The sequence below is a fragment of the Rhineura floridana genome, chromosome 1, assembly GCF_030035675.1.
Source record: "Rhineura floridana isolate rRhiFlo1 chromosome 1, rRhiFlo1.hap2, whole genome shotgun sequence".
NCBI classification, from domain to species: Eukaryota; Metazoa; Chordata; class Lepidosauria; order Squamata; family Rhineuridae; genus Rhineura; species Rhineura floridana.
Window position 1 is genome coordinate 290,634,149 of NC_084480.1, and position 15,691 is coordinate 290,649,839.

Here is a 15,691-nt window from a genome sequence, read left to right on the forward strand (position 1 = left end):
CAGTATCTAACTGAATCCCTAAGAAAATAAGGGAAGTAGTAGGGCCCTCTGACTTTTCGGGAGCTAACGGAACTCCCAATTCGTCAGTTAAAGTGTCAAAAGATTGCATCAAATGAAGGCAATGAGAAGACCCGGCCGGCCCCACAAATAAAAAATCATCAAGATAATGAGCAGAAAAGGAGGACGATGCTTTCCTCCTCAATGCCCATTCTAGAAATGTGCTAAATGCTTCAAAAGCAGCACACGACACAGAACAGCCCATTGGCATAGCTCTGTCGACGTAAAACTGATCTTGAAATTTAAAACCAAGCAAATCCACATCCTCAGGGTGTACTGGCAAAAGGTGAAAAGCAGATTTTATATCACACCTTGCCATTAAAGCACCCCTTCCAGCTTTTCTAACTACTCTAACCGCCTCGTCAAAAGAAGTATATCTAACTGATGCAAATAATGGGGAAATGCCATCATTGACAGAGGCCCCTTTTGGGAATGACAAATTATGAATCAGGCGATATTCTCCAGCCTGCTTCTTAGGGATAATACCTAAAGGGGAAATCCTCAAATTTTCCAAAGGAGGAAAACGGAAGGGGCCTGATATCCGATCAGCAAGTATCTCCTTATGAAGCTTGGCCAAAACTACGGGCGCTAAATTACTATAAGAGGGCTGATTGACTAGCGATGTAGCAATCCTAGGACCCTCATAAGGGATACAAAAACCATCCATAAAACCCTGGAGTATAAAACTAGCAGCCTGCCGATCGGGATAATGCTCTAACAGCTTCGCCAAGGGAGCCAGCTTGATCGGGCAACTGGCCTTGCGACGTACAGCCGCTATTGCCAGACCCGCGTTTTGGCTGTGGGTGCTCTCCTGTACCCTGTCGAGCTGTACGTGCCCTCTGGCAAGAGGAACTAGAGTGGTTGCCTCCGCACAGTTCACAAACATGTCGGAACCTACAGGGATGTCTAGAGCATCGGCCATTGCTATTAAATGTCCAGCAGACTTGTTGGGATTGAACCCACTGCCCGCCTTGGCTGTAGCCAGAAGCGGAAGTCTGCGCACGTGCCAATAAATGCCCACTATCGGCCCTATCTCCAAGAGAGGGCCTGGCGGAGGTCATAGAACGTAGCCACAGTCCAGTATGTTCAATGTCCCAACGAAGGGTGGGATCTAATGCTGCTCTTTGTCTAAAATTCTGATCATACCTAAGCCAAGCGGTTCCAGAGAATTCTCGGAAGGCCCGATGCACTATATCCTGATATTTTATCATGGATAAAGCCCTAGACGGATAAGCCTGTGTCATAACACCCGTATAAATCGTATAGGCGTTCAACCAATTAGGCCACACCCTATCCACCTTCCTTTTGATCACTGCCTCACGCTCTTTCCCTTCCTGACCGTCCTTGGGCTTAGCCTCATGCTCACAAAACAGGAGAGTAAACAAGTCAATATACTCTCCCCTCCAAATTTTTTATTTTGTTCCTAACAATAAATGATCACCTAACAGAATGGAGGTATCACCTTGAGGATAAACCCCATATGGAAGGGGCAAAGAAGCAGGTGATTGAGAAGAGGAAATCGAAGGTGGCTGCCAAGGACTCACTGCAGCCGCCGGCCAAGGAAGCTGTGGGTGCTGGGGTACCAACACCCCTCCCATAAACACTACTGGGTGGGCAGCTTCTCCCAACGAAGGAGAATCAGCTGTTTGTGTATCCCTGTTAAGGGCAGTGGAATCCTGTGGATGTGTATTGCGAGCTTGTGAGTGCATGATTTGCTCACCTGTATATGCCGAAGGAGAGGCAATCACAGAAAGTGCTGCAAACCCAGAAACCATTGGAGTAAATGCTGCAGCATCATGCGGAACTGGCTGCTGACTTCGCATATGCCCAGCAGCTGACGGAACTGAAGGCGTGACAGCAGAAATAGGTGCTTGAGCAGCTGGTAAACATGCAGTATGCGTATGGGTTGCTGGCTCCTCACTGGGTACCGCAGCTTCCAGAACCCCGATTCTAGAAACTAAATCAGCAAGAATACGATTTTTAGTCTTTTTGGAAGCCAACCATGCAGATTTCTTACCTGCTGGACCGGTACATTGTGCCAGCCTCAGCATCCAGGGGCTGTCTGCATTCCTTTTCCAACGCCTCCACCCTAGCCACCAAGGCACGGATGGTCCCAAAATCCTCCTCTTCGTCAGAAGACAGGTTCTGCTGTGGTGGAGGGCGCTTTGTAGTTTGCTTGACCACCCGCACCCCTTTTTTCTGCTGAGCCTTCCTGGGAGGCATTTTGTAAGAAACAATAAACAACAACAATTATACAAAAGACCAAAATGCTATTATAATCTAATTATGGAGTCAACAAATTATAATAATAATTAGCATACACCAAATGCCTATAACACTACAACTAATAAATTAACCCAACCTCTTTGGTTATTTATATATTTTATTTATTTACTTATTTACTTATACATTTATTTATTTATTATATACAAAGGGAAAGTGGAAAAAGGATTGAAGGTAAAGGGAAGTGGGGGGGTGGTAATTTATATTTTTAACACTAATAAACTGAATAAATAACGACTAGTAAATGAATTTTAAAGTAATGGAATACCTTAGTTATTAAATTAACAGAAACAATACTTATTATATCTTTAAACCTTTGCTCTAAAAATAATTAGGTAACTACCAAAGTAACCAAAAGGATTAACAATCTAAATGGAATTACGCAACAAGAATAACTGGAGGGGGGGGCAAATATCTCAACGTTAACTAAAGCAAAGGCAGAATTAATTAAAGACACACAAACTAAAACAGGAACAAACAGCCAACCAACTCAAACCCTCGTAACTGAAACTTAAAAGGCAATAACACTAAAGGGAACTAAACCAGGAAATAAGGAAGCTGGCTTGCTGCCCCGCCGCTGCGGGGCGCGTAGGCGGACTCCCACCACCCAGCTGATCGTCGGAGATCCGATAATAGCAAGTAAAGGCTCAAAAAGGAAAACGAGAGGCAAAGGAATCACAAGCGATGAAAAATCTCCGAACGAACGCCAAAGCCGCCAACGGAGCAACGTGGAATGAGGATGAAACGCAGCTGCCGCGAGGCGAAAAAGGCAAGAGCGGGAAGAACGGAGCAGCCTTATATCTGCTGCTCAGAGCCCTCCCTGATAGGATGATTGATCTCACGTGGCTCCTAGCACTTGATTCGAAAATGTTCCCAAGTCTTCCCTGTAATTATGGTGGAGGCAAATACGCCCCTAATTAGGAACGACATTGCCATAGGCAGAAGCAAATGGAAGTGAACTAAATTGAAGTACAAACATATAGAGTCTGGAGCAGAAAATACCTGGTTGATCTGCATGTTTGAGGTCAGATAGGAATTCCTTCTCCACATCAGATAGAGGGTGATTTAGGGAGTAGTTGTCTTCTCTTGGATCAAGTGCTGAGAGCATTCTTGTATGATTAATCTCAAGTTACTTGCTGTGTAGTATATGTGGTCTCCAGTTGTGGCAAACTGTGGTCTGAGTAGGATGATAAATTTGGGAATTGGTAGATATCTGGTCCTACCATTTAGGTTAGTTGTTTCCATCTTTACAGTTTAATAAAATTTGTGATTATGTGAAAACTCAAGAACAGCAGCTCACCACTGATAAATCATATCTCATTTTAAATGGGTTTTCTTTCTTACATGCTGTGAAAAGACAGCACAATTCTTGGTACACCCTCATGCATCTTCAGTGCTCTGTGAGGTTCCTTGAATCAAATAGTACTGGCCTGTATCAGACATGTAATAATAGGTTTGATGGATCTCTGGCTATTGTCTTTCTCGTTTAGCACTCATGATCTCATCCCAGATATAATAATCATTAGGGCCTATTATAATGTCAAAACTTCCATTGACTTCCATTGAGTTGGATCAGATGATGGCTTTGATAAACTAGCATGATTATTCATAGTCTGCAATGGCTGAATACTTTCCTTTGTTCCTCCAGCAAATAAGCATTTAGTGTTATTGCTGTTGTGTGTATCCAGAATTTCAGGCGACATTGCAGAGCTGTTATTCAGACTTTGTAGATAGAGGAAAAGGGGTATATTTTACTAAGACCTACTCAGAGTGGACCCATTAACATTAATGAACCTAAGCTAAACATGCCTATTAACTTCAGTGGATGTACTCTGAGTAGAACTAGCATTAAATACCACCCACAATGCAAAGGTTTAGTTTTGTGCATAGACATGAAAGGGGCAACAGGGAAAAGACGTATTTTTGAAATAAGCCTCCATATTTAATTAACTATTAAACGGTCCTCTGCAAGAAGCAATTAAAAATAAAACTGTTTTATGCTTTCAGAACCTTAGTTAGCACATTGTGCATGAACATGTCAGAACCACCAACTAAAGACAGAATGATAGATTCAAACTGAGGTCCTCTGGGCCTAACCTGGGCCCTTGTTCCCAGAGCCCTACATTCCTGATAGAAGCCTTAGTCTGTCTGGAGCTCATACAGCTTTATTGTAGCTAAAAATTTTACAGGGCCATATTTTTCATTTGAGCCAGGGTTGAAGGTTCAGGAATAGTGACTATCAACTAGTCCCATGGGAACTGCGGCATAAGAAAAAGGAAATGAAGAAGCCATCTGGTTTAGATGGACTGTCCCTGCAGTAGCCATGTAAGAATAACTGCACTGTGAGAAAGAACCAGGAGAGGGAGGGAGGCAAGTGGCAACATCATCATATGCTTGCTGCTCCTTCAAGGGGCTATCTGTTCTCCCACCACAGTGGCTAAGTAAGATGGTGGACTACTCCATGAGAAATAACCAGGAGATGGAGGGAAACAAGTAAAGATACCAACAGACACCTGCACTTGGTTTACATTAGATGTGGGGACCCTTTGGCATTCCAGATGTTGCTGAATTACAACTCCTATCATTTCTGGCCATTGGCCATTCTTACTGGGACTGATGGGAGTTATAGTTCAGTAACATCCAGAGGCCAAAGGTTCTCCACACCTTGTTTAGCTGGATTGTTGCCTCTTCCACCACTGATTGTCCTTTGGGAATCAGGAGAGAGAGGCAGGCAGGCATAGACGCTGCCACGCAATTTTTCTCCTGATTCAGCTGAGAGAGTTGTCCATTCTACTGCATCCCCACCCAGAATATATTCATTGAAACTAAACATGTTCTGTGTGACAGAGGCTTTTTAATTATTTGGATGATTTCTTGTTGTTTCTTAAATCAGTATTTTAGATTCTGTTTTCCATTTGGTTTTCCTCTTCTCTCTTCTCCACCTTCCTCATTATCTTTCCCTGTGGATCCCAGTCTTATTTTATGAATGTCGTGACCTGTTTTGCAGACATTAGTCAAAAAGTGGGATACATACCTACTACATAAATAACTGGGCATCTCCAGTGTGAATAGCAACAGAGGCTTTGGCAGAACCTTCCCCTAATATGTATCTGAGTCAGGTTGTAATCATATTCATAATTACTTGGGAGTAAGTATGAACTCAAAGGGGTTTATTTTTGAGTAGACATGTATAGAATTGCCCCATTGCTCACCTCCCTTCTTGAGAAAATGGGAGTCAGCGGATGAATAACTGTATACTCTGCTATTCACGTGAGAGGGAGGGCATTAAGGATAGGGATGGACAAATTTGTCAGTTTTGGTTTTTCTCAGTTTCTTCTTTTTCTAGTCTTAAGTCAGTTCTCCAAATGTGTTTTTAAAAGAAGTCTTCACGAAAATGTACAGTAGGGCCCCGCTTCTTGGCACCCTGCTTTTTGGCATTCCGCTAATACGGCGCCAGCAGGGCGATCAGCTGGAGGGGGGGCTGGAGCTCCCCACACTCCAGCTGATCACGCTGGAGGAGGGGAAGATCAGCTGTAGTGTGCTACAGCTGATCTTCTCTTCTGGCGCGATAAGACTCCCACTCGAGCTGATCGCGCCCAAGGAGGGGAAGATCTGATCATCTTCTCCTTTGGTGCGATCAGCAGGTTAGGTTCCAGACCCCCTGCGCCACAGCTGATCCACTTTCCAGTGGTTTTCGCTTTCCAGCGGGGGTCTGAAACCTAACCTGCCATGTGAGTGGGGCCGTACTGTACCAGTATTTCAGTGCTATTTTCTCCTAACATACACATTTTCTATATGCAATTTTCCCTAATATACTCATTTTGCTATATAATGTATTTTTGTATGTTATTTTCATGAATATACACATTTCTGTGCCTACTTTACCTAATAATGCATTTTTGTACACATTACTTGACTGGAGTATAGCACTGCAAAATTTGAAGAAGTGCAGATTAGAAGATTGGGTTTCAGTTCTGATATCATTTCAGAAAGGGTGAATTAGGTAGGTTTGCCTTTCAGTGTGAACAAAATCTAATTTCTCCACCACCTCTAGCTAAGGAGCCCCTTGGGTTGCATGGGAGAAAGTGGCTGAGGAGCATTATGGGGGAAGGTGGGTTCCTTGAGATCCTTGAGAGGACAGTGGACTTGAACTATAGAGACAGATGTAACAAGACGTTTTGCAAGGTGTGGTAATACACCCCTTTCTAAGTCATTAAAAATGTTGAACATTTGAAGTTGATCAGTTCATAGGATAAGGACTGTAAATTAATGTGATAGCAACATGACATGTATGACTGATTTGCTCTCATCCAGCAGCCACTTCTCTACCAAGTAATCTGTTTCCAGATTAATCTGAGAGTCAACTGTTAATCCCATGCTTTTATTTTCAATGTGTTACTGGTGTGGAATCCTAGAATATTCTCTAATAACCATTTACCAGTCCTGGCTCAAAGGATTTGTGCAGTGTTGTGGTAATATGATTGACTTTATCCATCAAAAGATGGTTCCTCCAAATCTGTGGTGCTGGGTGAATGTTCTTTATGACAGGATTACCACATTGGTTAGGATAAAAATGCAAGCAACTTTCGACCAGACATACAGTATTTATTAATGGCTGCTAATTTATATGGATTTGTACCTAACTTCATCCCCTTAGGGTGGGTTACATTTTCAAAACATTTAATCCAATAAAGTTTAATTACTGAGGTAGTGTAGATGTTGAAGGGAGAACTGAAAAATTGTAAATATAATACTAGATCATATGACTCAAAGAAGCTATATATGCATACAGATGAAATGGCTTCTCTCTTTGGCTCTCAGAAGTGCTGATCCTGTTGTACGTTCTCTTTCTTGTGCGCACACACACACACACACACCTTTTTGATTGTGTACAAGTATATTGCAAATAATTGCAAACAACAACAGTAGCAACAACATGTGTTTGGCATTTTAAGAAATAAAGTCTAATCTTATGGTTGAGATGCAAATCTTGAAAATTCAAACTGGGTATATTCAGGAAGCGGTAAAACTGATGTGGGGAACCTGTGGCCCTCCAGCTGTTGCTGAACTAAAACTTCGATCAGCCCCAGCAAGCATGGCCAATGGCCAGGGATAATGGGAGTTGTAGTTCAGCAACACCTGGAGGGCCAATTATTTCACCTGCTATAAAATAATTCAAGATGAATTATTTCCTATTCAGATACAGTAAAAGTTCTGAGAAGGTTTTCATATACAGTATTTGTATTTGGCGCCATAATATTTTAATAATTTCCCATGGAATGTGACTGTTCTCTCTCTCTCTCTCTCCCCCCCGTCTCTCCCCTTCCCTCCCTCCCCCCTCTCTCTCTCCCCTTCGCTCCCTCCCACCCTCTCTCTCTCTCTCGCTCTCTCTCTGTGTGTTTGTGTGTGTGTGAGTGTGTTTGGCAGCTGTAAAGCTATGTGGTTCAAGTATAAAAGCAACATACTGCTTGTCACAAGCATTTTAAAAATGTCACTTTGTAAGTAATAAGCACCAATTACTAAGTGATAGGCGGCAGTCAGGAGAAAAGAGCATAAAAATATGGGGTATAAATGGTGCTAAATGAGTGCAGTGGAGGATCTGTGATTCTACACTCCCCCCCCCCGGGTCCCATTTCTGTCAAACAAAGCTGGATTTGGCTACGAAAGGAATTGACATAAAAGAAAAGATGTTTTTAAAATTAAATTAAAAATAACAGAACCTCTGTTTTACTGGAATGCAGCTCAATACTACAAATATTATACACATGGAGGTATTGTTGGCTGACTGGATCTATCTTTCTGAATCATAAGAGAATTCCGTAGCTCTTACACCAGTGGATACAACACTTCCTGAAAACCTAATGTAAGAACAGCCCTGAAATTTTAAAATATTAAAGAATGAGATTAGTCAGGGATTATTTACAGGTTATAATTCTCTCACTTGCCTTTAATCTGTTTAAATCTCAATGTCCTTTTTTCCACCAGGTGGTTGATCATTTGATGGAATTATGGGGCAGCTATAGTTTTCCAATTCTGGTTTCTGGTTTCAATTTCTGATGCATTAAACTTTTACAGTGGTTTCTCAAAGTTAATATATATATAATATTGGCACCTCCACTTTTGTCCATTTTTACAGTTTGATTCCAACTCTGGGTAGTGAGTGGAGAATTTTTCCCATGTCCATATTTCTAAACTCATACAAGGCACTTTTACATGGAGAATACAGTATGTATTAAAGATGTTTTATATGTTTGAGAGAAAATTATTTATTTATTTATTTATTTATTTATTTTCATTTCTAGACCGCCCATAGCTAATAGCTCTCTGGGCGGTGTACAAAACGAGATTAAAATACAATATAGAATAAAATCAGTAACAAAGGAACACATTAAACTAAAAACATAAACATAAAGCATTAAACATTAAAATGCCTGGGAGTATAGCAAGGTCTTAACCTGGCGCCTAAAAGAAAGAACCGTAGGCGCCAGGCGTATTTCCTCCGGTAAGCTGTTCCATAATTCGGGGGCCACCACAGAAAAAGCCCTAGATCTAGTAACAGTCCTCCGGGCATCCTGGTGAGTTGGTACCCGGAGGAGGGCCTTAGATACTGAATGAAGTGAATGGGTAGGTTCATAGCGGGAGAGGCGTTCCACAAGGTATTGCGGTCCCACACCGTGTAAGGCTTTATAGGTCAACACCAGCACCTTGAATCTAGCTCGGAAACAAATAGGTAGCCAGTGCAAGCGAGCCAGGACAGGTGTTATATGCGCAGACCGATTGGTCCTCGTCAACAGCCTGGCTGCCGCATTTTGCACTAGCTGAAGTTTCCGAACAGTCTTCAAGGGCAGCCCTACGTAGAGCGCGTTACAGTAATCCAGTCTAGAAGTTACCAGAGCGTGAACAACCGAGGCGAGATCATCACTCTCCAGATAGGGGCTTAAATAAATAATATATAAATGTGAATTTTCCTGTGAATCTTAAAAAAATCGCAAATTAATGTGAAAACAGGACAGTTTTATAGACAAACACATACAAAAGTGACAGACTGGGAAAAGACTGATTAAACCATCTCTAAAACTGGGCCATCCTTAGAACTGTGAATTGCAAACCTTGAAAACAACAACAAATTAAAGTGTAAAATTCCATGCTCCCATGAATGCAACTTACTTTGTATTTGCATAAATCCTTGCTTCTTCATTTGGGGTGTTTTCTCATTGAACCCCCAGTCACAGGAACACAGTAGAGTCTTTGTAGGTTTTTATACTGCTGCTGGTGTGTCATGATTCACTACAAGTGTTCATTTCTTTGGCTCTGAGGTTGTGATGTGGAGTACCTGTAAGGGTTCAGAGACTAGTCTGTTCTTAAATTGTTGGTTCTCAAGGCTGCTTATCCAAAGAGCGCCCTCTTTTCACCTAGAGTTCCTACCACTAAAGTTGTGTTTGAAGTTGTCCAAACTTTAGATGTTCTCCAGACATGAGGCCAGAGTGATAATGCCACATCCCCACATAGTATAATATATGGGGTCCCTCTTGGGATTTACATATTGCTGTGGATGAACCAAGTCTCACTGCAGAGTTAAACTGTATCTTCTGCTTTGTTGTGCTGTATAGATTGAATGGGAGAAGCAGCGCGGGAGGGGGTTGGTTCTCACTGAATACAACTGGAATGTTTTAATATGCATTGTCTCTTTTGCTGGCATGATATTATACCATTGCTGCTGGAGGGATGAGGTCTCTTGGAGCTTAGGATATTGACCGTGTCCTCCTTCCGTGGCACATGCCTGATGCTGTTATTTTTAGTAGGGCTTACAAAATATTCATGTCAATGTTTTCATTTTTGCATGCATCCATGAGGTCCTTAAGGGGCAAACTCACTCCCAACATATTTGCTGGGGAGAAGCAAACATTTGAGTAGAGGAGGTGATTGTACTTAGTAACTGTTTTACAAGGTAATGTCAGTGCTGACTATTTTGTTTGTTTGTTTTGTACTTTTAAAACAAAACTGCAGCTTGGCAGCAGAGCACCCAGCAGCATGGCTGCTTGGGAAACCCATGGAGCCGCTAATGCTCCTGGATTTGAACAGTGTTTCTGGATGGCTATCTCCATGGGGCACACAAGTTACCTGTGGATATTCCCCCTCCTACACAACTATTAAAGGTGCAGAAGCCTTGTTCTCTTTCGTATCTGACCACCCTAATTAATGTGTTAGGGCATGTTGCCTTCTTGTGATCATGTGACCTTTTCCACTCTTGCAAAGGCACATGAGGTCACCACCCTGCTGAAGCTAAGTATATCTGGATTTGGGTAATGCCTGAATGGGTGACCACCTGGAAACCACATGTATGCCATGTTGCTTTTCGTGGCAAAAGAAAGGTGGGGCATAAAAATAGATAGATATACCTCTTAGAGATATGATAGCAATTGGAAACATTGGAAAGATTTAGAAAATAAGAAAAATGTTTCGACCATACCAAACCAAATTTAAAAATGTTGTAATACGGCAGCAGTTTTTGGATGAAATAGATTATATGGTTGACTGGCTGAAACGGATACTAGGGGCTGACTTACCAGAAAATGTGATAGTATCACATCATCTTGATGGGAAATTGCTAGTCCTTATTTGAAGGCAACACAGTGGGCTGCATCCAGATTCAGTTAGTTGCACTTAGGTCTCATTGAAATAAATGTGAAAAGTACAATTAATTTAGTCTGGTTCCAACCCAATTAAAATGCTTCTTGAGGGTTTTTTCAGTTTGCTGGATTGTATTGTTTAAAATGGAAATGAAAGCTCAAATTATAGCCTCCAAATAGATTGTTCTCAAATCAGCATTGGCTGGGATTTTTTATTGATTTAGGGCAGTTTACATATTATGTGGATTAGCAGGTACAGAGTGCTTGCATACTTCATGCACCACCTTACCTCTGAATACCAGATGCTGCAGACAAGAAAACAGGGAAATCTGTTGTCTTCATGCCCCTGCTTCTTTTGTAGGCTTCCCAGAGACAGCTGAGTGATTGTTGTTGGAAGCAGAATAGTAGATGAAATGGGCCTTTAGTCTGATCCAGCAGGGGTCTTCTTATGTTCTTATATTCTTAAAGCCCATTGTGGTTCCCTGCAGTGTGTACACATAGTGGACATGCAAGCAACAACAAAAGAGGAACTCTCTTAGGTTATTTCAAAATTTGATGTATTATTTGTTTATGCTGTATTACCATTTTGAAGCAGAGTTTCCATTGTGGATTTTTTTTTCTGTTTGGTGATACTGGTAGTTTAGTTTTACATTTATGCTTCCTGGAAGAGTAAACTTGAACTCCATTCCAACTTTTCACATTTCCCCCTCTTCTCGTAGACAGCTTTCTGTTTGTGAGAAGTCCTTTACCGAAAGCTATCTTGTCTGATGATAAAACCATGAGTGTGTGAAGCTCACACATTTTTCATCTCTTTTATGACCTTATCTTTCATGAGTGGCTTCTGTGAAGGTATCCTAACTATAGAAAGCACCTGGAAAACATATATGATATCTATGCTGTGATAAGCAGTTGTGAACAAGAAACTAGACCTGTCAGTTTTGAACTGTTCATTGTTAAAAAAAAATACTTTGTAGATTTAGCTGATTGTAAAATACATTATAGGGTAACTAACAGCTACTGTGATAGTCAAGAAAGCTCAATAGTTACTATTGCATAAGAAATATGTATAAGAGTCTGAAATTGATAGGAAGTGCGTGGATTACTGTGGTATGAAGAATGCCTGTCAGACACTAGAACTTCAGTCCTAAATGAATTTGATTTCAGTAGTACTTCCAACTTTGTGTCTTTTGGATAGCAAAGTAACATCGTGATCCAAAAAATGTGACACTTTCAATTACATGGAGGGGAAAAAAAACACTAGTGCCAATATCATGAAAGCAAAGCTGTTATGCTGTTGGTAAGTCACAATGGATGTATTTCGCACTTTTAAAGTGGGAACTTTTTAAAGAATCTCCTGGATTTCTGTTTCCTTGGTGAAAATCTGTTGTATCTATTTTTTTTCCTTCTCAGAAAACATACAAATGTCCCCCCCATATCTGCATCAGAAAATATGAGCCATATCATTGACCCCCATAAAAAAAATTCAAATATTTCTCTTTCATATTTCATAGGATCACTTTCATATTTCATATGGTTGAAGGTAACTTGATGCTCCATAGCTTTGAGAATTTTGTCCCTCAAGTCTTCCCTTTGCTTTCTGCTATTGCAGGTTTAGAGAAAGGATTCTGTTCCTAAATATGTACCATGTAGACTAACTTTCCCCCACTGGTGCACTCTAGATGTTTTGGACTACAACTTCCATCACCCTAGCCAGCATGGGTAATGGTCAGGAATTGTAGGAATTATAGTCCAAAGCATCTGGAAGTCACTAGGCTGGGGAAGGCTGATGTAATCTATTGAAGCTATCTGAGCTTCAGGAGTTGGATTCTTATCCAATATTGCAGGATTTATTGCCATTTTAATAACTCTTCAGATGCAAATATGCTAGATGATTTTTTTTAAACAAAATGCTTAATTTTATTATCTAACACTGTGCGTGTGTATAGCTATAATGTCTCATTATGTGTATGTGTGGGTTTGAGATAAGAGGAAGAGAGAGGAGGAGGAAACATAGTTGCCCACATTTGTGAAACTGTCTGATTTCAATGATGTTAATTCTACATATTTCTTTGATAGGTGATGAAGAGGGTAGCCAAGAAGCAGCAGATTCTGATGGGGATGCACGGTTGGAGAAACCTGGACCACTTATGCTCGAGACAGAAGACTGGGATGGGCCAGGTAGGAATCTCTATATATAGATAAATGAATAGGCAACACTGCAAGACTTAATCCTCCCCCTTCCACTCCACCCCATCAGTTGAACCTATTATCAGTGTTACATCACAAAATGATGGGATTTAATATGTTTGCAAAGAACTTATAGGTAAGTAACAAAAGGGGACCTACTTTTGTCTTAGTGTAATATTACATTATATTGTATATAATGTAATATACAAACCAGCTGGGGCTGATGGGAGTTGTAGTTCAAAAAAGTAACTTTTCCAAGCTCTGGTGAAGATATATAGCAAAAGGATGGTTTTCCTTAGTTTTTTATCTGATTTTGCTAAGTCCTCTCATACAGCTACAATTCCCAGAGTTCTCTGGGAAGAGGGACTGACTGTTAAACCACTCTGACAATTGTAGCTCTGTGAGGAGAATAAGAGTCTCCTAACAGCTCCTAACAACTCTCAGCACCATTCACAAACTGTTATTCCCAGAAGTATTTGGGGGAAGCCATGACTGTTTAATGTGGAATAATAGTGAAATAAATGTATGGTGTGAATGTGGCCTAACTCTAAGTACCTCTCAATTAGTGCTATCAAAGTTAATATTCCCCAGACTCTGTATGTGTCTTTGCTCGCCCATGCAGCACTATTTTGTGTGCTTTGGATGTGATTATGCTAGCATGCTGTTTCTGTTATGGCTGAGTAAATGGCCATCTAGAATTCACTGACTCATTCACAGTGAGTGCATTTGAGGGGTCCTTTTAATCATATTGGGGGGGAGCATGCTGAGTTTTTTTTTTGAAAGGATTTGGATGGGCATTACCGTGTGTACTAAGAAACAGTGGATTCTCCCCCCCCATTGAAAAACTTAATGGAACTTACTTGTGAGTAGACATGCATATTAATGTGTTGTAAATAGTATGTTTGCCACCACTGTTCTCAGTTGGTGCCAACTGGTGGCTGCCATTTGTCCTCTCCAGAATGTCCTTGGAATGACACAATGTGGTTATGCAGTATTGTTCCAGGGGCATTTTGTGGGAAATGTCTTGAGCTAGAGTAATTTCAGGGGGATTCTGAGTGGACTGGGGTTTCAGAAGCAACAAAAACATTTAAATGTTTTTTTAAAAAAGAGAAACAACTGCCACTTGCTGCTATGATAAACACTTGCTGCCACACTAAAGCTTCAGTCCTGTGCACACTTACCTGGAAGTAAGTACCATTGAAGTCAGTGGGGCTTACAGCTGAGTAGACATTACAGTATTGCACTTTAAACAAACTTTTGACTCAGCGCTAATTTCTGTTTGAAGAATTCTGTCTTTTCCTAGATCTCCTTTAGGGGGTTTCCTGTAACTTTCAGAACTCAAATGAGAAACAGCCCCAACTTGTAGAGTTTGTTTGTTGCTGTTTTGCGGACAAAAGCAGTACTTCCTTAAATTATTCTTTTGGCTAGAAACTAAAGAGCTATTATCTAGTTTCAACCTCTGAGCTTAAATTTAGCAACATGTTGAGTTTAACAAATGGATATGGCAGCCAATGATGTTTTCAAGGACTTTTCTTATCAGTTTTCATTTGATATAAATCATTTAACACACCCTGGTCATTGACTTCAGAGTTAAGAGAGAACCCTGTGGACTGCAATCGATAAAGTGTAAGAGCTTTGTGTTTAGGCAGAAATGTAAGCTAATATTTGTGTTACAACCAGTAAATAGTACAAATGCAACGTGACAGAGCTGGAAAAAGGTGGCAGTTTCAACGACATGAATAAGAATGACCCAGACAGCCATTAGCTGTAAATAATGCAAAACTTAGGTTTGTGGAACAGAAAAGCATAAAGGATTTGATTTGTTTTTCAAATGATACTGAGGCATCTCTTCCCTTGAATGCAGCTGAGTTTTCCTTATGTAAATATATCAAAATTCATTCCATAATTATTAGCATAACTGATAGGTGTATAATGGTGACCATATTTAAAACAATAATATTCTCAGAATAGCCATGTCTAAAAATTGAAAATTTTCTCTGCAGAGGGGTGAAGACAGCTGGAACTCTTTCTAGAAATAATTTATAATGCAACAACAACATTTTCATTAAAAAGACCTCTTATATTTCAATCACATTTTCATCCTTGCTTGACTTTACAAATTACTGTGTTCTGTGTATGAAGAGGAGAAGAACTCCAGCAGTAATTTTCTGAAACCAGCAGGTGGAAAATATACTGCAAACAAAAATGAAGATACAGTATATCTGATTATGATGATGTTATTTATAATGTTGGTAATTATATACAAAAATATGCCTATATTCCACACAAAGCACTTGCAGAATTATGTAAAAACAAGATTTGGCACTAAAACATATTGCAGTATATTGCATGGAAAACATTTAAAACCAGAATGATCTCCTTAGCAATGAGACACTACTGCTTCTGAATACTTCCCCCCTTATTATAAATAAAATATACTTCAAAAAGTTTACTTTCTCTCTGTTTCTTTGTTAACTGTAGGGAAGTGTTCATATATAACTTTTGGCCCTCATCTTAAAATGAGAAGGGTATTG

The 15,691-nt window shown here is 40.4% G+C and overlaps 1 protein-coding gene across 7 annotated transcripts in view; it reads left to right on the forward strand.

Moving 5' to 3' along the window:
* ZFPM2 (zinc finger protein, FOG family member 2) overlaps window positions 1-15,691 on the forward strand; it is a 529,061-nt gene that overhangs the window by 122,017 nt on the left and 391,353 nt on the right. For all 7 annotated transcript variants that reach the window (XM_061604835.1, XM_061604878.1, XM_061604862.1 and 4 more), the window contains one exon: window positions 13,047-13,148. In XM_061604835.1, the coding sequence (XP_061460819.1) occupies window positions 13,047-13,148 (102 nt within the window). The remainder of the gene's footprint in view (window positions 1-13,046; window positions 13,149-15,691) is intronic.